Raw genomic sequence first — 22,745 nt, 5'->3', positions numbered from 1 at the left:
TCAAAATGTTATTGAACTTTAATTTGGAAGCAAACGTTGGAAATCTGGAAACATATTTTTTTGTAACATACAGCAGTTGGTTATGACTGTGACAACCTGGTGAGACCGCAAAGTTTTTTAAGGTTCACCAAGTTTTTGGGTCACATCCCCTGGAAATAAAAACGTTTTTTATTTTGAAAAAAAAAACTTGCAAATCAAATGTATATGCCACTCTGTCCTTCAGTGACGGAGTTACCTAGATGAAATTCTAATAGTCACTTTTCTTACTAAAATTAAAAAGGCTGGATTTCATTACTCCTTCACTTCAGCCAGTATTTCCAAATCTCACTGTTGGGCCAAGTCCTGATTGGCCTGGCAATTTCCTGTGAATGCTGGAAGATGATCACTTCAGACTGCTTCACGCTTTTCCCTGTGGTCCTGCTAAGCATTCTTCCCATCTCTCCAAAAAGAATGAGTCCACAGATCTAGCCACTTCCTAGGCCAGTGATGGCGAACCTTTTCGAGACCAAGTGCCCAAACTGCAACCCAAAACCCATTTATTTATCGCAAAGTGCCAACATGGCAATTTAACTTGAATACTGAGGTTTTAGTTTAGAAAAAACAGTTGGCTCCGAGGCATGTGTTACTCAGGAGTAAGCTTGGTGGTAGTCAGTGACTTTGCTTTGAAGCAACTGTGCAACTTTTCCAACACGTGAATCACGACCCTAGGAGGGTTTACTCAGAAGGAAGCCCCATTGCCAGCAACCAAGCTTACTCCCAGGTAAAGGATCACACTTTAGTTCTTCGCATGAAAATCAGTGGGGTTAAACAGCACTTAACAGGGTTACCTACACTGCTTCCCCAAAACTAGGTCTTAGGTTTAATGCTAATAATCGAGCCCAGCGGCCCAGGCCAGCCTAGATGTGTGTGTGGGGGGGGGGGACTCTGTTTGCACATGCCCACCCATGCCATAGGTTCACCACCACTGTCCTAGGCTATCTGTGCTCTTTCTTTTGCCAATCTGAGGCAGAGAGGATCAGGAAAATTGGGCAAGTGAGAGCCTCATGTTGGGGTCATTCATTCAGTGCATGGTGAACGGGGCAGAATGGGACTCAAGCTGCTGAGCCTGAGTTAGGGCTGTGGTCCATTGCAGGGAGTTCCCAGAACCCCCAATGGACCCAATGGAAAGTGAACTGGAACAGTTGACACTGCCCAAGACCTTGGGGTCACCCCTCATCAATTGACCCATCTCTGCTCGTGAAAGAGGTTACAGAAATAAAGGAACTAACCAAGGAACTAAAGGAGAGGGTCAGACTGGGGTTCAAGGGGCCCCATCTCTATGTCCCTGATCAGCTGAGAGGAAACATGCTAAAGCTATGCCACAACATCAAGGCTACCAGGCACTTCAGCTCCATTAAGACCCTGCACTTAGCCTGAAGGCAGTTCTAGTGGAAAATGTTAACGAGGGATGTAGAAGCCTACATACGCAGGTGCAGTGTGTGCACAATGGCGAAGGGGGCCATGGCGAAGAGGGGCCATGGCTTGTTCGTAGGTCTTGCTGGAGAAAGAACCTAGATCTGTGGTGGCGAACCTTTGGCACTCCAGATGTTATGGACTACAATTCCCATCAGCCCCTGCCAGCATGGCCAATTGGCCATGGATGGAGCAGTGGAAAATCCCACCCAGTCTTTAATGGACTCAATGCACCTGAGAGAAGGGCCATTTAATTCTGTAACTTGATGTCAGTGAGTTGTTGATGAGGCAGATCTTTTGTTTTCCTAAGTCCCATTTCCAGTAACTAAACAGGGGCCCAGTGGTGGCAAACCTTTGGCACTCCAGATGTTATGGACTACAATTCCAATCAGCCCCTGCCAATTGGCCATGCTGGCAGGGGCTGATGGGAATTATAGGCCATAACATCTGGAGTGCCAAAGGTTCGCCACCACGGGAGTAGGCCAATAGTGAGAAGTTTATTAATTACTCTCTCTCCAAGAAGACTGCAGACTGGCTGACAGAAAAAATGAATAAGGCTCACAGGTTGACAGTAGAAAGAAGTCAATTGGCAATTAGTCCTAGTTAGCCCTGATGGAAAAAACCTTAATGTCTCACTTCACACCACAGATTCAGTAGCTTTCACTCATTTATTATTCTCCCCAAACTGTGACTATTATTTATTTCAAATAGTTAAATTCCACACTTTCACAAGAAGGTTCGTGAGGCAGCTTAAAACAATAAGGTGATGCTAAAAGCAGTTCACACTGTCACACAAGAAAATTAAAAAAAGATGAGTAGCAAAAAAATGGAATAAATCAGATACAACCTTAAGAAGATCTTAAAACCCTAAAACAGCCAATGTGAAGCCAGGAAAAACCTCTTAAAAGCATGAATAAAAGCACTGCAATCAGATAAAATCACATAGAAAACTTAATAGAGGAAGGGAAACCAAAAGACCAAGGAGGAAAAAAAGTTATCTTTGCCTGGCACTTAAAAGCTTGTTAATTCAACACTAGTCAAGGTTAGTCGATGGCCTACGCGATGAAAGGATAGTTGTGGCTACCTTTTCTGAATAGCCTTTATCAATCAGCCCCTTCCTTTCAACAACCAGGCGGTCAAATGTAGCCACCTTGGATTGGGATGTTGGATGGGTCCTTGATGTAGAAGGTCTGCTCTCTGAGGAAGTAAGAAGGCATTCCCCACCGCCATCTCCTGTACTGTGGAAAACCAAGGCTGCCTGGGCCATTGTGGAGCTACTAGGATCACCTCTGCGTGATCCAGCACAATTCTTCTGAGCAGTTGTGGTAGAAGCAGAAAAGGAGGGAACGCATATAGTAGCCCCGGTGGGTTATCGCATTTATGGCAAATGCTCTCGGATGATAATGTCTGCAGAGAAATACAGGTGTTTGTTTGTTGTTGTCTGTTGCAAACAGGTCCGTTGTTGGAAGGCCGAATCGTGCAGTGATGAGTTGGAAGACTTGTTGATTGAGAACCCATTCTGTCTCTAGTACCTGAGACCTTCTTAACCAATCGGCCTGGATGTTGAGTTTGCCCTGAATGTGTGTTGCTCTCAGAGAAAGTAAGTGCTTCTCTGCCCACACCAAAATTCTGGTTGTCTCGTGGTGAAGTTGTGTCGACCTGGACCCCCCTGATGGTTGACGTACCCCTTCGCAGAGATGTTGTCCGTGTGTACATGCCAATGTGTAATTTCCTCCTGGAAGCCCTGGAGTGCAAGGGAGATTGCTTTGATCTCCAGCGGATTGATCGGTAGTGTTGCCTCTTGATCCGACCAACCACGCTGTACGTACAGTTTGTTCAGAGTTGCACCCAGCCACTGAGGCTGGCGTCCGTGAAAATCTGCAGGTATTCTTTTACCAGAAATACTTTCCCTTGGTCCAGATTTCGTTGAATAGTCCACCATTTCAGACTGGACTTGAGGTGTACTGGAATGTGTACATGCCGATCTGTCTTGTTCATAATCTGGAACTGAAATGGTCTGAGGAACTTCTGAAGTGGCCGCACATGGAAGCGGGCCCATTGCACCATGTCCATGGCAGCAATAAACTTCCCCAGCAGGTTGGCAAGCGTCAGAATTGAACAGTGCATGGCTGTGATGACCGCCGTGGTCCATCGTATGTTCAATATCTTCTCCCGTGGTAGAAATAGCAATGTCTTTGTTGATGAAATGATGGCCCCCCAGGTGCTCCAGTTGTTGAGTTGGTGTTAGATGACTCTTGTCCAGATTCACCAGAAATTCATGGAGTTGAAGTACCTGAATGGTCTGTTCCACATCTCTCTTTGCTTGTTGTTTGGAGCGTGCTCAAACCAGGAGATCATCTAAATAGGGATAGACGTGTATACCTCTTTTGCGTAGAAGAGTTATTGGGGCCAATAATACCATTGAAAGCACTCTGGGGGCTGTCGCCAAGCCAAATGGAAGTGCTTGAAACTGATAATGGTTGTCCCCTGCTGCAAATCTGAGGAGTTGGCGATGTGCTGGATGAATGGCAATATGCAGGTATGCTTCCTGCAGGTTGAGAGATGCCATGAAATCGCACAGGCCAAATAGATTCCGATATTGTGCGTAGCGATTCCATCCGAAAGTGCCTCAATCTGATGAATTGATTGATGTAACGGAGATTGAGGATCGATCTCCAATCCCCATTCCTCTTGGGAACAGTGAAAAAGTGCGAGTATACACCCTGCAATCTGTCTTGTTCTGGGACTAACTGAATTGCCCAGATCTGTAATAGGTGATTGATGGCAGCTTGATTTCGGCATCCCTTTTCGGTGTCCAAATTGAGTGGGGACAGAAGAAAGCAGGGGATTGGTTGGGGAAAAGTTCTATAGTGTACCCGGTGGATATGACTTTTGTCCACGCGTCGACATGGTCGCCCTGCCACGCCTTTTGAAAGAAGTGCAGGCGTTCCCCCACCGGTATCTGAGGGAAGTCATTGGTTTTGATTTCGATCAGGTTTGTTGAACTTGTTAGGCTTTCCCTGTTGGCCTCTGTTGTGAAAGGAACCACGACCTCTGAAAGAATTCTGGGGGCGCCAATTAGGTCTGTTCGTGTCTTTTTGAAATCTAGGAATGATGTGTTGCGTGCAAAAAGTCGGCCTCTGATAAAACGTTCTTTCAGCTCTTTCGAATTTGGGCATGAATTTCTTTTTATCTTTAGACTCAATCAGCACCTGGTCTAATTCTTTTCCAAACAATTTGTCACCTTGAAAAGAATAATTTGAAACTATCACTCTGGAGTGTGGGTCTACCGACCATGAACATAGCCAACTGTTACGTCTGTTTACCACTGCGGCAGCCATGCCTCTCGCCGTCATTAGTAATATGTCTAAGTCCGTGGTGGCGAACCTTTGGCACTCTGATCAGCCCCACCTCCCCCATCGCGGAACACTCTTGCCTGTCTCCAGTGTCCGCTTGTAATGCTGATTCCCTCAGAGATTCAGGGGAGACCTCTACAGGCTCACTCTGGGAGCTAGTATGCTTGTGAGTGGCCTGATGCTGCTCATCGTCAAATTTCCTTCTCTTTGGCTGAGCAGGTGCTGTCCCTCTGCTGGCCGCTGATGCGGGTGCCTGGGGACCTCCAGCATCAAAGTCAGTGCTATTTGCGCCAGCCACTATGTCCCCTTGCTTGGAAGTGGCCCGAGTCCCTTTAGCCGAAGATCGGCAGAATTGGCGGGGAGGAGAAAAGCCTCTGGATGCCATCTTGTAATGGCAGTTAAATCAACTGCCTAACTCTCACCGCAGTCTGAGTGGGCGGGGGGGGGGGTAACTAAGCGTCTAAATGTCACCCACACAGACAAAACAATGCACACACAGTCCTTGGACATTAAACACAGAAAAAACAAACAGACAAATACCGAAAACTGTGTGGAGCTCAAGTTTGGAGATACCTTTCCTAACTAGGCAGGAACAATACTGAGGTGATTAGAGGCGGAGCTGGGACAGGAAGTGTAACGGTTAAGTTTGGAATTCCTGTCTAACTGCCGGGAGGATCAGAAACCCACGCAAGATGGTCTCCGCCTCCAGTAGAACAAAGGTGTTCCAGAGTTTGGCACCATTACAGAAAACACTCTTTTACAGGTGCTAGTCTATGAAGTGAGGCTGCATATCCTCTGGTTTCTGATTATCTTGACTGAGGGGCAGGCTCAGGTAGGACAAGGCATTTTCTCTGGCACACTGAACGTAACTTGCGAGAAGATATACATGCATTTCTGTTCAGCCTTACAACAAGGAAAAATTGCAAATATTCAAATATTTTTCTAACCTCTCCTGGGACTTTCATGGTTGAAGAGAATACCATTCACAGCGAAGAGATTGTAGGCCTCCCTGAAGTTGACTACAATCCAATAAGCATACAGTTTGGCTGCCCCTGAAATAATAATTTCAGTTACTGTAACATACGTGATCTCATAAACACACACATGTTCAAAGAAACTCTTATTATTTGGTCATTTGGTCACTGCATATCACATTTTCTTTTTAAGCAATATCAGTACAGGAAAGAGATATGAAGGAAGCAGCAGCTGTTCTTGCTAGCAAGCATTCTGGGACTTCTTTCATTTCCTCTCACAGGCTTGGTTGAGTTCACACTCAGGATAGATTTTTTAAAAATACATACACAGCTAAAATGTGTGAAATATACTTTCAAGGTAAGGCTATATTTTTCTCACTGGGGAAGGGGGGAACTATCAACACTGGCTGTGGTTCCTGTGGTCACTTCTACAGGCAATAGGAGAAAAAAATGTAACCCCTCCCCCCAAAACCACCTGGTCAGCAGCAGTGAAAAATCACTGCCAGCGCAAATCTGGAAGTGATTTCAGTTCACTCTCTAGGAATTGTTGGCAACTCTATGGTTTTAACATAGAGCTTCCAGAGATGCCTAGAGAGGCGTGATGACAGTACTTCCACATTTTCCCTGGAGGTAACCTCACATCATCATTGACAGAGTCCCTTAGGTCCCTGTCCCCCAAACTTCTGCTAAACAAGGGTGCCTTTTGATGACCTGCCCCCAGTTATTTGACAGACAGAAACCTCTATTGGCATTATAAATTACAGTATTTTAAAAAAAAAATTATCCATTAACTGAACCTGTTAAATATGTAAAAAAATACATTGAGTAACCCTATATCTATAACACGATGAGAGATAAATTAACCATGACTATTTTGTAAAAAAATAATTACGCTTGGCCAGGTAATGTTTCAGAAAGCTCGCAACGTTTTCACAAATAAGATCACAAGAACCATTGACTAGAAAATTCATAATAGATGACATGTCAATATTTGACCTCTCTGTTAAGGGATGGATATAGATGGAGCGAGGGGAATCATAGATAGGGCACTCTAAAAGTACATGTTGGACAGTCTCAACCACAGCCATTTTACACTAGCATAGCCTATTCTCATAGACATAGGGGATATTATTATATCTGCCAAATGTCATGGTGCTAGGCAGAGCACTGAAATGAGCAGTGGCATATTTACCTAGGGACATGGGGTACCCTATGAATTCAAGACCAGTATCTGAAAGCTCTTGTCCATGCCATCAGTTCCATGTTATTTTGCCCAGTTTCTCTACATAAGGTGGCATATGAGACACACCTGGGCAACCCCAGAATTCTTCGTAAGAAATATGACTGTGCAGACTCGAAGGATGACTTAATTTGGATGATCCATATTGGAGCTCCGTATAATAACTGAGGGGTGATCTTAGCATTAAAGATTCTCAGTGCAGCGGGAACAAACTGATGCCCTTTAGAATAGAAAAAATGGAGAATCGCCGCAGTGTTCACCTTGGCTTTGTTCTCCACTAGTTTACAATGACCCAATTATTTGGAAGGAGCAGGATAAAAACAATGCAAAGAAAAACCTATGATCTTAAAACTTCCAAATTGGTTCAAAACTTTGGCATAATAATATTAATCATAGACCACTTAATGCAAGCTTGTAACAGAAGAGAACTCCGTGTACTTACCATATGGTGATCTGGGATAAAAAGGAGTAGTCTCTTTTTGTGGTATTTCTTGCACTTTTCCAAAAAGTTCACTAGTTGAGGCTTGGTAGAACTTCACAGAGGTAATAAGACCACAGGTCTTGATAGCATCTAAGAGACGTAAAGTACCAATTCCATCTACGTCAGCTGTATATTCTGCTAAATCAAAAGATATCTGAAAAGAATGGAAACAGACAAAAAGTAGGCACTTTGGAAAATGTGACAGTTGAGATTTCCAACAGGCTCCTTTATAATGCTGGCTGTGCAAAAAATATATATATTTCATTCACATTAAATAAGAGACTTTCAGAGCCAGTGTGGTAACAGCAGGTGCACTCTAATCTGGAAAACCAAGTTTGATTCCCTGCTCTGCCACTTGAACTATGGAGGCTTATCTGGTGAACCGGATTAGCTTGTGTACTCCAACACATGCCAGCTGGGTGACCTTGGGCTAATCACAGCTCTTCGGTGCTCTTTCAGACCTACCCACCTCACAGGGTGTTTGTTGTGAGGGGGGAAGGGAAAGGAGATTGTAAGCCCCTTTGAGTCTCCTTACAGGACACATCACCTCCAGAGGGCAGGGCCGGAAGGCAGCAAAAACCAGAAAGTCCCTGGCTGCCTGAAAAGCCCCCATCCGCAGAGGATGGGGAGAGAGAGATGAGTCGGGGAGGAGAGGAGAGGAGAGGATTGAGGGAAGGTAGAGCGAAAGCCACAGACAGAAAACAGGGAAAAGTTAAGAATGACAATAATAAGGAAAAACTTGCAGAGAATGGTAAAGATGCTGCTCTCCCTGTCAAGGCAGGACAGTAAACTGGAGCTGAATGGGCGGTCCAAGCAGTTCACAGGAAGTGACGAAATTCTACATCCTGCCTCCCTGAGAACGGGTTGGAAACCACCCATCAAGATGTCCTTCCGCCTCCAGTAGAAACCCCTTTCTCCAAAGAGTGGCATAAGTTGGAGGCCTGCACCAGGAGCATTCTTGGGCAAAAAGCCTGGTGGAAGCTGACTAAGGCCAGCTCCACTGGGAATACGCCTAGCCCACCCCCAGTCATGCCAGTATACTCCTTAAGACTGACACAGCTCTGCAGGCTCTTTTGGGTCTGGCGTGTGGAGCTCTGCAATGCCTGTCTGTCTCCGTGTTTGCCCTCCCTGCTGCCGTAGCTGCCACTTATGGCACAGGGATGGGTGGACCAGCCCCTGCACCAGTTCCAGGAGCCACTTTACCCCCCCCCCACCCTTCCCTAGATGGGGCTGTAATAATGTTATACAGCAAAATGATTTTGAAATATGACCCAAGACAGTCAGCATTTTACTTGATGTAACTTTTTTTTACTATAACCACTTTTCTGAAGGCCTATCACTCCACTTACACATTTTCTTACATCTTCCCCAGGAAGAACTCTTTAACATCTGACGTATGGCTGCTAAAAAGTCACAGCAACTGAAGCTTTTAAGATCATTACTTTTCAATGACAGAAAACTTTTACTTTTACTGAATTCCTACCTAGTTTACAGCTGGTAAAGGCACAAGTGTCTTATCAGGAAAAAAAGGAAGCATGAATCAGACTTCCTGAGAAATGTTTTTTATTAAAACAGCCCATTCTGCAATAGCTGTAGGGGGAAATGTCCAGATGTGAAGGAATTGTCTGTTCCCTGCCCAGAAACCAGGCATGCCCAATCACAACACCCAATGACTTTGGATCACAATTCAATTGCAAGACCTAGGCAGAACAAGTTGTGAACAGAACCGCCAAGCTCTGAAAAACGGTTTGCTTTACAAAGACGCAAAACTAGATCACAGACATTTTGGTCATGAACCATCTCTCCTTGCATCCCCCTCATTCTTACCTTTCTGTTTTAAAAACTCAATAAAATAAAAAACAGGTGCTTCAATTCTGACCTCTCCATATTTTGGAAGGGGAAAGCTGTGTGGTTTATTTACTTTGCCAAGCTGACTCACTATTCAGATGTTGATGGCAAATACTTTGCACATGTGTGTTAACGCTGCTTTGTTATAGCTGCTCCCTCTCCCATCCATTTGCCCAATATGCCCGAAAGAAAAACAACTGACAGAAGACATGTTTCTTTTCGTTTTCTCAGTCCGGGGGGGGGGGGGGGCACAGCTCCACAGCTTTTCTCTCCAGTGTTCCAGCCTTGCGCCTTTTGTATTTTCATATAATACATTTCACATATGCACCAACACGGTAAATCCCATCAACTGGGGACTTTAGGGACGGGCGGGAAATAAGTACAAAGATAAATACAATACAATAAGAAGGTGCAGTGGTGTACCTAGGCAAACTGGAGCCCTGGGCAAAACCTGAGTTTGATGCCCCCCCATGGGTGGCCACCCTCCCCCACCATGACCAAACAATGATTTTTTCCACCAGGTTGTTTCAAAGTCACCATCACATTATAGAACATGCCCCAACTCACAAATCTGAACACAGCAGGGGGTGCCTTCTGTCAGGGGTGCGATTATTAAGATAGTAGCACCAAAATTTCAGAGTATCTTCGTGAGACCCTACTGATGATGCCACCCAGGTTTGGTGAAGTTTGGTTCAGGGTGTAGCCCCCTCAAAGGTGTAGCCCCCATCTCCTATTAGCTCCCATTGGAAACAATGGGGGATGGGGCACTCCCTTTGGGAGCCCATAACTTTGGACTCCCTACACCAAACCTCACCAAACCTGGGTGATATCATCAGGATAGTCTCCTGAAAAATCCCTGAAATTTTGGTGCTGCTAGCCTAAAAACTGCGTCCCCTGCATGCCTAAAATGGAAAAAACACTGAAAATACAAAACAATCCCACAAACGAACCTGCATTTTTTGCGCCCACCACAAGGGGGCACCCTGGGCAACTGCTCACTTTGCCCAATGGGAGGAACACCTCTGAGGAAGTGCAAAAAAAGCGCACTCTCACACACTCGATTTTACATTATGCAACAAACATGACCTGGACATATGCAATCCCAGTAAGTGGGGAAATTGTGAGTGTGTATCAGCAGTGACTATGGAACAGCTACAAATATGCAGACACAAAACTATTCAAAATACTATTTGCATTTTGCAAGTCCATTATTGAGGTATTGCATTTTGCAAGTCCATTATTGAGGTTGCTGGATTCAAAAGCATTGCAAATACTTGTTTCAAGAATGTAGAATCATCACAACCAGAAACCACAGAGGGCCTAGGCTATGTGTCCAGCTTTTCACAGTAAGGGCTGTAGCTGAGTAGAACAGCTCATAATTGTATGTAAGAGGTCCTATAGTATCATCCATCTTATTTGAATATCAAGTTGAAAAATCTCAACAAGAAAATGAACACAGGCCAAGAAAGAACCTGAGAACTCAGACATTTCTTCAAGTAAGGACTAGGAGCCCATCTTGACTGAATCAATTGTAAGCATTGCCCTGTTAGATCTTACAAATGCTGAATAACTCCAATTCCTTTCCCAAGGTTCTTTCTCCGTGTATTTCTTTGTAAAACAATAGGTTAAACTCCCACAAAGAGAAACAGCTTGTAGCAGCAGGTCTTTTCCACCTTCCCCTTCCCTGATCAAGTGTATTGAATGTGCATTATTTAGCATGTCTGAAAATGCTTGTACTGGCTCCTTCTTCAGAATTCAGCACTCAGTGACATCAGATCAGTCAACCCAAGAGCAATTAAAGGGATTTGGGCCGGGAATCCCCTACCCTGAACTCCTGTTGCCAACTGCCACTCCAAATGGCACTAACAGTATATTTTTTAAAAAACCCACATGCATCATGAGTGTGATGATGCCACCTCCAGGGAAAACACAGAAGCCACAATAGTAGCTCCAGGAATTTTACCATAGAGTTTTTGGAGATTCCTAGAACTACCTATTTCTTCCTGTTTTGCCCCAAAGTGATATCATCATGCACATAATGCCAAGACTATAGCCTCCAAACCTGTTCTTGTCAATTTCTTAATGACATCAGAAGAGATCAACAGATGACAACCATGTCCTACGAAAACAATAGTTCAACTGGATGCTAGTAAAAATTTCTAGCAGGGTTGTAGCATGTTTACGTGGAGTTTCTGTTGTACTTTAGGAAATGGAATTGTTCATATAGCTATATTAGATGTAGGACAATGGCCAACAAAAAAATTACCCATTACCTTGTACGATTAATCTCTCAACTATAGAAAATCTTTCATAAAAGAATATGCAAGTTTCTTAGTAGTAATAAAATCACCGCCCGGAACCCTTCGGGGATCGGGCGGTATATAAATTGAAGAAATAAATAAATCAATAAAATAAAAAATATTAGTGTGGGGGAGAAATTAAGGAAAAAGAGGAAGAGTAATATTCTAGGCTTTGAGCTTTCAGGACTTGTCACAAATTCAGTCAGTATATGTGGAGCAATCTAACTGAATCCAATGGAAATGATCGTGACCAAATTTGGATTATAATTGCTTACATTTTCTTACATTCCCAACCCTTTGTATTTTATTTGACGGAACTGAGTAACTGTCAAAATGATTAGGGACAAAGAGTTTATATTTTAGTGCAAACTGTTAACTATTACAGCTAAAGTTACAGAAATATTTTAACAGCAGAATATTCAAAAAAGCCTATTTACTTGATTGATCTCATACACACAAACACAAATCTGCACTGCAGCCAGGAAAGGATTTATTATTTGAAATGCTGTAGGTTTAATTATTAGTGACACAGTAAGTTTTCTTAGGCAGTGAATCCAGCTGCACTAAAAGCTTTAAGCATTATTTTTTTAAAAGCCCAAAAGGGGAGCCTTGCAGAGTCACCAGAGAACTTTAACAAGGGAGCTGTAAAAGGATATTCAATTCATTTTCCTTTATAGGAGTCATGGGAATCAATCGCCAGGAATAAAATGTGGGAGGGGGTAAAAACGATTGTCAAAATTCCCTTTTTAACATTTTGTTATTAATTTTATGCCTATGGCTAAATGAATCCAAGTAGAAAGGTACTATATATTTAAATCCAATCCATACATTTAAAAAATTGTTTAAAATGATAAAAAATACCTGTCCTGCACATTCTGAATGTGAAATTTTCAGACTGTGTAACAGAAGCTATAATAACATACTATGAAAATGACCCTAATATGATCCCTCTGTAGTACCAATAAGCATAAGATGTGAGGAGGCAGGGACCCCGGGGGGGGGGGGGAACCGACTCACTGGCAACTCCACTAGAAATAATATCAGCTAGAAATTGTTGGTAACTCTATGACAAAACCAAGGTATGCTCCAGAAGTTACATCACATCTTTTTATTTTTCTCCTCAATGTCACTCTGTGTAGCATTGAGAAACAGGAGCTTGAGGCAGATGTCCCACCTCCATCCCGGCAGTGTTAAGTTCTGATGTTTTATGGGGTTTTTTTTAGAGAGATCTGCAAGCCTAGTAAATAAGGACAACTTACCTGCCAAACAGTATCCCTGAATGAGCATGTTATTTGGCTTGGCAACTAGTAGCTACCTCACGAAAGTTTGTCAGGATGTAGCAAAAAGACAATACAAACCATAGGTGTCGAACTCGCTGCCCTCCAGATGTTATAAACTACAGTTCCCATCATCCCCTGCCAGCATGATGCTGACAGGGGATGATGGGAACTGTAGTCCACAATATCTGCAGGGCCGTGAGTTTGACACCTGTGATATAAACAAACTCATAAATAGAATGTGGAATGAAGTAGATAATCATTTAGTTTGAAAGTTGTCTGAATGAAGAAATTCAGTTAAATAAAGTCCATTAGGTAAATGTACCCTCCAGTTAAACAAACCAAAGTCATAATTATGATTATGCCCGCATTACTTCAACAGTCATTTCTTCTGTATTATTTTTTTTTTCAAAAATTGAATTCTTATAATTTTCCAAAGGACCAAAGAAAAATATTAGTTCAAAGATCTTTATACGAACTTCGTCGTCAATCGTGAAGTGTGAAATACCAAATTATTTTATTTTTCTTTATTTTTTAGACTTTCTTTCTAGCCCACTGAATTTTCTATACTGTCCTATCAATACCATCAACAAAGTACATACATAAATTGTAGATACATGTTATTTTCAGCAGAAGGTCATTAGTCAGATATTCCTTGTTTCGGTTGTTTTCTTTTCTCTCTCTCTCTCTCTCTCTCTTGGTTCCACACTTGTTTCCCTTTCTTTCAAAATAATTATTTACTTTGGCCACATTGATTTCATCACTCATTATAAAGAACACACCCATCCAACTTCCCAACTTTTAGCACTTTGAAAATTTTGTTCTGTTCCCATGTATATCATGACATGGAAAGCACTCACATGTATGCCACTCATACATAACTTGTATGATAACATGAACTATTAATTACATATATGAGCTACACATGATATATAAACTCATCACAGTCTCATATAAAAATATATAGGAAATTCTGAACCCAGCTGTAGCATCTGGGTCAAAAGCTGTACAATGGAGACATACAGGTGGGATGTTTCTGCAACCTTGGGGAAACTCCCAGATTTTTAGAAAAATCTCTAAATATTAACAATAGAAATGTTGTATGTTTTTTTTAAAGCCAGAAAACTAGAGGCACATAATGATGCAATTGTGAAAAAAAGCCAACTGAGAACTTGAGGGTTACATACCACAGCACTGTAGTTTTTTTAAAAAATCTAAGTAATGGGAGGTTTGTTTATAATTTAAATCACATGGTATGGTTTTAGGTGGCTAATGTTGGCCACAGTTATAATAATATTTACTGGGTATGATGATACAGTACTGACCAATGCACAGTTTCCTGTTTCCTGAAATAGCCTCTTTTCTATACAAAGTTGAAAGTGATGACCAGTAATAACATATAAAATACAGCAATAAAGTCACAAAATGGCAATATTTAAAATGCCTAGAAACACATGCAAACTGATTTTGCACATGCACTAAAATTTATACGTACAAAAGATGTTGTGTTTAAGGCTTATCTCTTCAAAGACCTCCAATTCTGTTGTATGTGCTACTGGTGTCACAACACTCCTATTAACAATGTCTGGGCTAAATCTTTAGAATATTTCAAAGATAGCTCTGTCCAGCTGCACATCCCACTAATATGACAGCACAAAGGCTGTGACGAGGAAGAACTGGTGGCTTATATAACATTGGAAAATGAACAAATGAATGAAGCTGAGTTGGTATGGCTGCTGTTGCTAGGTCTGGTGATTGTGCTCCCAGAGTGAATATGGATACAGAGCTGGCATCTTGGTTTGTTGGAGGGCTTGGTCTCAGAGTCCATGTCCATAATAGAAAGGACATTGTTGTGGGTTAGAAGTTGTTTAAGGTTAGGAGGCTGTCTGTGGGCAAGAAAAGGCTTGCCTCCCAATGCCTGGGATAGGGTAGTATCGTTGTCCATGTGTTGAACTGGTTTGAGCTAAGTGCTGTATATGACTGTCAGTGGTATTCTGCTTTTTTGTTTGGGCCCATCTTGCAGCAGGTTATCCCTTAGCATCATTTTGGCTTTGCTGATCTGTTGATTTACCATAAGTCCAAAAATCCTGCAGGTAAATCCTGCAAGTGAGAATCTCTGTTTGATGGATTGAAACAGATGTGGTGTGTTTAAGGAGGTGGCTAGAGGTACACAGATTATGCTTGGGAATAAGTAAATTTTTAGTATAAGGTATTTTTATGCTATCATTATGTAATTATACAGTGGTGTCTAGAAAATACACTTCTTATGTAGTCTAGTTGTGCCCCCTCTGTTCTCCTCTGAGGGTCCCTTTACATCTTTGGGACCCACCGTGCCCCCCCTTCCCTCTTCCCTTGTTAGGGTTTTGTAGGACGCCAATTTCATGTAGCAATCACTGTTTTAAATTAAATTAATATTTTAGAGTCTATAGGGCTGAGTTCTTAATGTTAAGTATTTATTGGTTGTTATTTACTCGCCCCTCTTGTTATTGTATTTTATGTTGATGTTGTACACCGCCCAGAGCCCTCCGGAGATGGGGCGGTATACCAAATTGAATTAATAATAATAATAATAATAATAATAATAATAATAATAATAATAATAATAATAATTATTATTATTATTATTATTACTACCTAGCAAGGTCAGAAGGAGGAAGAGGACTGCTCCACATCAAGCAATCAGTAGAGGAAGAGAAAAGAGGCCTGAAAGAATACATCCAAGAAAGTCAAGAGCCAGCGTGAAAGAAAGAGTCCACGAGGCTTGAGATGCAGAAAGCCAAAGAATCAAAAGATTATAGAGTCCAACAGTTTAAAACACGAAAGGAGCAGTGGCTAAACAAGCCTACCTCCATGGGCAGTACTTTAAGAACATTGAAGGGAAGGTTGACAAGCAAGAAAACATGGGAGTGGCTCAGAATGAGGGAACTCTAAAGAAGGAAACTGAAGTGCCTGATTTTCTTTGCTGCCCAGGAGCCAAGCATTAAGGACAAATGCAATAAAGACACGAACTGAAAAGTCCTTACAATGACCCAAAGTGCCCGTCTCTGCAAAGAGGGTGATGGGAAACCGTGGAGCACATCATTCACTGCTGTAGTAAGAAAATAGCCCAAACTGACTATTTCGAGAGGCGTCACAATGGGAGGCTAGCTTGGCAATGGTGCACTGGAACCTTTTGCAAAAAGTACTGCCTACCCTGTAGCAAGACCTGAGTACGAATGCTAACAAGCCAGAGAAGAATTTCACAGAAAAATGAAGAAGCAAAAAATACTCTGGGACTTTAGGAATAAGCAGACAGACAGACACCTGGCACACAACACCCCAGACATATGGCACAAGTGGTGGAGAAAAAACATGTTTGGATCATAGATGCTTGCTGTGCCAGGTTGACTAGCAGGAGTAGAGGACAAAGAGCTGGAAAAGATCACAAAATACAAGGACCTACAAATTGAAGTTGAACAATTGTGGCAAAAAAGAACAACAGTAATCCCACTAGTAGTCATTGCTCTAGGAGGAATCCCAAGAAATCTTTAGAAAACAGATCTGGAAAGCCTAAACTTGGACAGAACATCAGTCCACATGCTGCAGAAAGCAGCACTTCTAGGAACTGCACATATACTACGCAAATACCTCTAATATCCTAGGTCCTTGGGAAGGACTCGATATTCAGAGATGAATTCCAGACACTTGTGCTGTGTTGTTATGTGTATAATAGTAGTAGTAGTAGTAGTAGTAGTAGTAGTAGTAGTAGTAGTAGTTGTTGTTGTTCATGGTCAAGTTGATGGTGGTGTGGAGAAATTTCACCAGAGCTCTTTCCCTTGTGTCCAAAAGATGAAAATGTCATAAACAAACAAACAATTAGGGGTGTTAACAGATGACTGAGGAAGTGCTATTCCCAGGTCAGTCATAAAAATATTGGCATATTGTGGTGTAGCCACTGCAAGTGAAGTTTAAAACAATTATATGCTCAGATTTGTAACAACAATATAATTGGGTCACTTCACCTTTTGTTCATTAAATGTGGGTCAATTTCCATATTTTACCAAATGCAAAAGAGTGGATACTATATTCCTAAAGCGCACAGAATGAAAAATCTACTCTTATCAGCCCATCCATCAGAAGGAAAGATAATCTAGCAAGACCCTGACTATTCATTTGGATGGCACAAGATGCCATTTGGCTTCTCCTTCCCAGAATCAGTCATCCCAACAGGTGAGAGGGCAGACAATGAGCACCCTTCCTTGGAAAGATCTTTTTGATCTATATTGCCATTCAACTCATTTAGCAGCAAAATAAAAATCTATGATAGCATAAGAAATCAAGGTGGGTACACCCAGAATTAGAAACAACATTTGGTTTAGAAACACAGCAGTAGAAGAGAGAGGAAAACTGAGCAGTTAGACAGCCTCAACTTAAACACTGATCACTACTGCCTGTAATGGCCCACGATATATCATGTTGGGCCCCGAGGTCCCCGCTCCTGCTGTGGCTTGCTTACCCCGGCCAGTGGGGCCCACCCTGTGGGCTCACAAAGGGTCCAGTGCCTTCTCCAATGCCAAGAGGTGACCCCAACTGGCTGCTCAGAAGGTTCTTGCAGCAGTGCCATCAAACCAGTCTTCTCTCCTCCCCAGCCATCAGGACCCCTGGCCTTATATCTTTCCCCTCTTACCTTCCCCACCCCCTGGTCTTCATTCCCAGCCCTGCCCTTCCTCCTTCAGTGCTCTTAAGCCTCAGTCCTTTGCCTGTCTGCTCTTTCCTTTGCTCAGTATCAGGCAGCCTTAGGACCTGGGAGTCTCCAGGCCCTTCTCCTGCCCTGCCCCTCCCTTCAGTGCCCACAAAGGTCCACTTCACTCCAGTTGTGGCAAGCCTGGCTGGGTATGTTAGGGCTACCTCCTGCCGGCTGCTTGCCAGCTTCAGAGACCTTTGAGGTGCCCAGGCCAGGGTGGCTTTTCCCTGGGCTGCTCCTGGGGTCAGTCTTCTGGCTGCTGGCCACTTGAGCCTTGTCAGGCTAAGCAGCATGGTGGGGGTCCAGGAGGGCAGGGCCAGCAGTTAGGAGTCCGGCTTTGGAAATTCTGAACATACAATAAAGCAATAGTAATGAACTTTATTATGATTGCTATGATTTCTGCATCCCAGACTAGGATCACATGATGTACCAGTCGTGAAGAGTACAAGAGAATTAAAATTCAGAAAATGTATGCGATAGTTTCTACAATGTAAAATATGTTTTTATTTAAAAGACAGGTCTTTTCTATATTTTAGAACAAGTTATAACATAAAATAGCATATTTTATTTTGTAGTTCAGCTCTCGATAGAAAAAATAAAGATTTAGTGCTTCCTTATTTTGTCACAATGTTATGTAAAATTTCCACACATTTCAATGCCCAACATCTGTTTTCTGTTTTAATTACAGATACATGTAAAGAAACATAATTATTTTACATTCCAAAATAGCAAGCAGGGAAGTTCCCCTGAGTCAGAGAAAATTAGTGTATCTCGTAATATTTTCAGACACCTTTTCTGGCAACATGAAAAAGAAAAAAAATTCCAAGTAAAAAGTAATTATACTGTGGTTTTAATCCAATCTATTTAAAACACTTTGTCATTGTTTCAAAGAACATGCACAATTTATAAGTAATTTCTGATGCTATATAAATCAGGTACATTATTAATGAATAGACAGCAATGAGTACACAATGGCACATGTAAAAAATATAATTTGAGGTTAAACTGTAGGTACCAACAGCTGTGCTAATGGCATTTTCATGTTTTAAAACATTATTTTTTCTTACACTGCTTGTTTACAACAGCTTAAACAATCACTGCAATATTCCAGTTTTAATGGTTAAAGAATAAAATAAAGCCATGTGAGCAACAATGGTTGCTAGATGAGGTTTCCACACCATCTGAAACAAAATAAATTTCAAAATAGTCTAATTCACGTAGCAAATATTAAAATTTCATCTTTATATATACAACAGATATACTGCTTTGGTTTTTCCAGGTATCATAAGTATGAGTTATTTTCACAACATTCATTCAAATATCTCATGAATTATAAGTAAAAGGTAAAGGTAAATGTGTTTCAGTTCCACTCGCGTAAAGGTAAATGTGTTTCAGTTCCACTCGTATTACCTAACAGTATTACCTATTTACTGTTTTCACTGCTCATCTCTGGCCATCTGCGCAAACATTCTAAAGGCATACCAACCCCTCAGGCCACAGACATGCTGAACGAACATTCTAAGGGTGACAGTTAAACACAGCCAGCTTCATGGCCTGGTGTGCCAGGAAAAAGATGTTTTACCTGGCTCAGGTATGGACTTTCAGCAATGTGAAGGTCTGATTACCTGCCTGCAACAGGGAGAAACGTCATGTAAAAATTTGGGGGCCATCCGTCCAGCAGCTTCTGAGGGAGACCATCAGGGACAAACATACGTTTAGATTTTTATATATATATATAGATTGGCATTATAGTAAACAATAATGATAGGTAGCTACTGTTGACAGCAATAGCAAGGCACACAGAGAACTCCCAAAGTAAGACCCATCCAATATTCACAAATCATAAAAATAATTTTCTCCAGCCTGACCAAGAATTCCTGCATTGGGTATAGTTACCACATTATATATTAATCTCCACTTATGGGAATGCTAATCATAAAAGGTTACATACTATCAAAGGATACAAATGATAACACTGAAATAGAAATGTTCCAATCCAGTGCTGACAGGGCAGATGTCAAGGATCAACAAACTGTGAAGACACAACTCAAAGAACGGTGCAGCTAGTTTAATGCTCTCAAGGAGACTTGAGACTTGAACCCAGTTCTCCAGATTAGAGTCCTCTGCTCTTAAGCACTATGCCATCCTGTATTCTATAACATACAGGAAATTCTAGATGAGGAATAATGGTCATTTCCACATGGGGTTTTTGCCCTTGGGTTCAATGCCATCGGGAAGCGGTTTTTTCCCTTGATTTCCTATCGTATCATGGATTCACGAAACCTAGAATCCTAGAATCGCAGAGTTGGAAGGGGCCATACAGACCATTTAGTCCAACCCCCTGATCAATGCAGATCAGCCTAGAACATCCCAGACAAGTATTGGTCCAGCTGCTGTTTAAAGACTGCCAGTGAGCTCACCAGCTCCCTAGGCAGCTGATCCCATTGTTGCACAACTCTTGCTGTAAATATTTGCATCCTAAAGTCCAGCCATTATCTTTCTCCTCATAATTTACACCCTGCCCTCCTCTAAGTGACAACCTTACAAATACTTAAAGAGAGCAATCATGTCCCCCCCTCAATTTCCTCTTCATCAGACTAAACATTCCCAAGTCCCTCAACCTTTCTTCACAGGGCTAATCATCCTTGTCACTCTCCTCTGCACTGCTCCATTCTGTCCCCCTCCACCTCCAAGCGTTCTCCCAGCTTTTATCCCATCTTTCTCAAGCCTACTTTGCTGCTATGAGTTGGGAAAGATCACAAATGAACTTCAAAATCCTTCCACAAAGAAACTGAAGCCTACAGTTCAAAGAATATTAAAAAATGATGGGAGTCCTAAAAATCTACAGAAGTATGTGGAACTTTAAGAGCCTACAGATAACAGAAGAGGCTACTTGAAAATTAGTTGTTAATCTTCACTGGGGAAAAAAAGTTCTACAATATTATGAGCTATCACAATGATCCAGATGGCAAATGAATTAGAATCTGCTTATTTCCATAAAATTTATGTCTTGCAAAAAGTTAGGTGGGCAGGACTCTGAAAAGTTGGCATATACAGTGACCACAGTCAAAGGAATATTTGGCTACCCAGAAATCTTCTACAATATCAGGAAAAATGACAAAAAAAATTTGCCAAGACCAGGCGCTAAAAATTCTGAAGTACACTGCATGCAGTTTCTTAAAGGTCCCAGTACCACAGGAAATGTGCTTATCTGTGAGAGCCAGAAAAACAACAAAAGTTAAAGGGGTTCTTTTCCATTCTTCTGCTGTCCTACCCCCAACTGTGAAGTGTGTGGCACTTCCTCTTAGGTCCAGCCATTTCACAGTGCATTTGGCTTTAATCATGTACAGGGCAGGAACTCGACATCCTGTAGCCTTGCTCTGATTAGGAGGAGTCAAATTCTACAAATTGGCAGATTTCTTCCTTTATTCTTGCTTATTTGATGAATCATTTGTTTTAAAGTATTTGAAAAGGAACCTTAGGGGAGCAGCCGGCCCAGCTTGTTACCATTTTCAAGTCTATTTATAACCACCTTTCTGACAAGAACACAGATCATTTTCACCTCCATAAACCAATATTTTAACAGTCCTCCCAAATTAATGCCACAGCGCAATTATGCTGCAGAAAAATCTGCTGACTGCTGAAGCCACCAATCCACGAGATGCCATAATCAGAGTGCAAAAATGAACACAAGGCAGTGAATCTTGAAAAAGCTTTATTGGTACAGGTACAAACCCGAGTAATTTCAGTAAGACTCACCCCAGCGCTACACAGTAATCTGAGGACTGGTCGAAGCCCTGGCCAAAAAAGTCGCTCTTTAGAGATGATCAGTGATAGCGTTCATCTTCTGTACTGCAGGCTGAAGATTCAGACTCAATCCCCAGATTCTCCAGATGTAACAGGGATGAGAAATATCTCTGTCTTAAATTTTGGAAAGCAGCTATTAGCCACAGAACACTGGATTAGATGGACCAGCAATTTTACTCAGTAAGAAAACTTTATTTGTCCATATAGTAATAATATTGGGAAGCTTTTTCTATGCTAGGTATAAAAGATTTGGGGGATATGACCTTTCTTTCACAAGTCTGATATTAGGAAGAAAGAAATCAGCTCCAGAAGCTGATTTCAGAATCAACTATGGGAGAATTTAGGCATTATATATGAAACATTATATATGAAACATAACCCAAATTGCTTTTCTATAGTACAATATCTTCTGAGTACAGTTGGCTGCTTATCATTTTTGTTCTGTTGATTCTCACCTTCCTGTCCAGCGTTTTAGCTGTTGTTTTTATACTGTATATATATTTTAGCGTGTTCGTTGCAAAACCACAGTGACTATACCATCTTTTTCCTTTGCTGTCTTCCTTTTATAAAGTTGAAATAAAATAAAACATTATAATAAAACCCAAAATGTCAACAATAGACTATTATAAACATAAAACATTATTTTAAAAAAATAAAAATTCAGATTCCAGAAACTAGATAAATAAAAATTAACCTGCCAACACGAATTAATTTGCAAGTTATATTATCAAATCAAACTATGCAAGTTACATTATCAAATCAAACTATGCCGTATTCTCTCTCAGTTCTCATAATAAAGTGCATGTATTAAGAACACAACTACAGTGTAGATTCTGGATAGGTAGTTGTAGGTGACAGTGGATAGACTGAAGCTCTATTCAGACAAGACTGATGTGCTGTTGACTGCTAAAAGTACGAGAGGAACATGGAGACAGCTTGTTCAAAACAAGGATGTGCTCCCTTTAAAGGAGCAGGTTTATAGGCAGGGGTACTTTTAAATCCTAAATACTACTTGGCAATACAGAGATCTTCTGGGACATGTAGTGCCCTTGTCTAGTTTAGAGTGGTACACCAGCTGCAGGATCTCCTTGGCAGGTATATGATCTGGCCAGTTATCCACAGCCTTACCAAATTCACAAGGTATCTCTTGGAGGGAGAGGAAGGGAAAGGAGTATGTAACCCACCTTAAGTTTCCTTACAGGAGGAGAAGGTAGGGTATAAATCAATCTTCATAATTTTCCATTTAAAATTACAAAGGAAATAATGTTTTAACTTCACCTCAGAAAT

General features: G+C 41.6%; 1 protein-coding gene across 1 annotated transcript in view; it reads right to left on the bottom strand.

Moving 5' to 3' along the window:
- GMDS (GDP-mannose 4,6-dehydratase) overlaps positions 1–22,745 on the bottom strand; it is a 361,677-nt gene that overhangs the window by 276,863 nt on the left and 62,069 nt on the right. The window contains exons 5-6 of the mRNA XM_048508014.1: positions 7,465–7,657; positions 5,756–5,860 (exon numbers count right to left, since the gene is read on the bottom strand). Of these exons, the coding sequence (XP_048363971.1) occupies positions 5,756–5,860; positions 7,465–7,657 (298 nt within the window). The remainder of the gene's footprint in view (positions 1–5,755; positions 5,861–7,464; positions 7,658–22,745) is intronic.

This window comes from Sphaerodactylus townsendi, linkage group LG09 (genome assembly GCF_021028975.2).
Source record: "Sphaerodactylus townsendi isolate TG3544 linkage group LG09, MPM_Stown_v2.3, whole genome shotgun sequence".
In the NCBI taxonomy this organism is placed as follows: Eukaryota; Metazoa; Chordata; class Lepidosauria; order Squamata; family Sphaerodactylidae; genus Sphaerodactylus; species Sphaerodactylus townsendi.
This window is presented reverse-complemented; position numbering and strand designations above follow the sequence as displayed.